This window comes from Cynoglossus semilaevis, unplaced genomic scaffold (genome assembly GCF_000523025.1).
Source record: "Cynoglossus semilaevis isolate Cse_v1.0 unplaced genomic scaffold, Cse_v1.0 C18977372, whole genome shotgun sequence".
NCBI classification, from domain to species: Eukaryota; Metazoa; Chordata; class Actinopteri; order Pleuronectiformes; family Cynoglossidae; genus Cynoglossus; species Cynoglossus semilaevis.
This window is the reverse complement of record NW_007589459.1, coordinates 1-688: the sequence shown is the minus strand read 5'-3', so window position 1 is coordinate 688 and position 688 is coordinate 1. Positions and strand designations below refer to the sequence as shown.

At 41.7% G+C, this 688-nt stretch overlaps 1 protein-coding gene across 1 annotated transcript; it reads left to right on the top strand.

Annotated features, from left to right (window-relative positions):
- Window positions 1-26: 26 nt before the first annotated feature.
- On the top strand, window positions 27-682 carry LOC103399507 (TBC1 domain family member 20-like). Its single transcript, XM_008338190.3, has 3 exons — window positions 27-104; window positions 184-370; window positions 481-682. The coding sequence occupies exons 1-3, from the start codon at window positions 86-88 to the stop codon at window positions 647-649; spliced, it is 375 nt and encodes a 124-aa protein (XP_008336412.2). The 5' UTR covers window positions 27-85; the 3' UTR covers window positions 650-682.
- Window positions 683-688: the final 6 nt, after the last annotated feature.

The following is a 688-nucleotide window of genomic DNA, read 5'->3' as shown; positions in this document are numbered from 1 at the left end:
TGGCACTACATCTTTTGTTGCAGGTCGGGATGTGAGACAGAACCACAAGGACTACAATCAGGTTCTCCTCGATGTCAGGAGGTCAATGAAAAGGTTCCCTAAAGGTGTGTGAGCGCTCGGTCTTCTTGACATTTGCTGATTTTATTTTTGACATTTGCTGATTTTATTTGGGTCTCTCCACAGGTATGCCCGCCTCAGAGAGGTCTGTGCTTCAGGAGCAGTTGATCGACATCATCCTGGAGGTGTTAAAACGCAACCCTCAGCTCCATTACTACCAGGGCTACCATGACGTGGCCGTCACTCTGCTGCTAGTGGTTGGAGAGCGCATGGCCATTGCTATGTTGGACACACTCTCCAATTATCACCTAAGGTTGTTTAATACTTCATCTGAATCATCATCATTGATGCCCTACTGTATGTTTTGGTTCTTGTTCATCCGTACAAATACATAATTATTGATGCTGTGTTTTTCATCTGCAGAGATTTTATGGACCCGACCATGGACAGCACTAAGCACATCTTAAACTACCTGATGCCCATATTAGAACAAGTTGATGTAGAGCTGCATGACTTCTTGATCAGGTATGTACAGAATATAAACAATTTTAAATTAACTTTTGCAAGTGATGCAATTGCATTTTTGTATTAAAAGTTCCATAAATGTAAAGTTGTGTTAAACTGAGCAACA

Coding starts and splice junctions, on each gene's coding strand:
- LOC103399507 (XM_008338190.3), top strand. Junction 371..480: donor CTCTCCAATTATCACCTAAG/GTTGTTTAATAC, acceptor TTTCATCTGCAG/AGATTTTATGGACCCGACCA.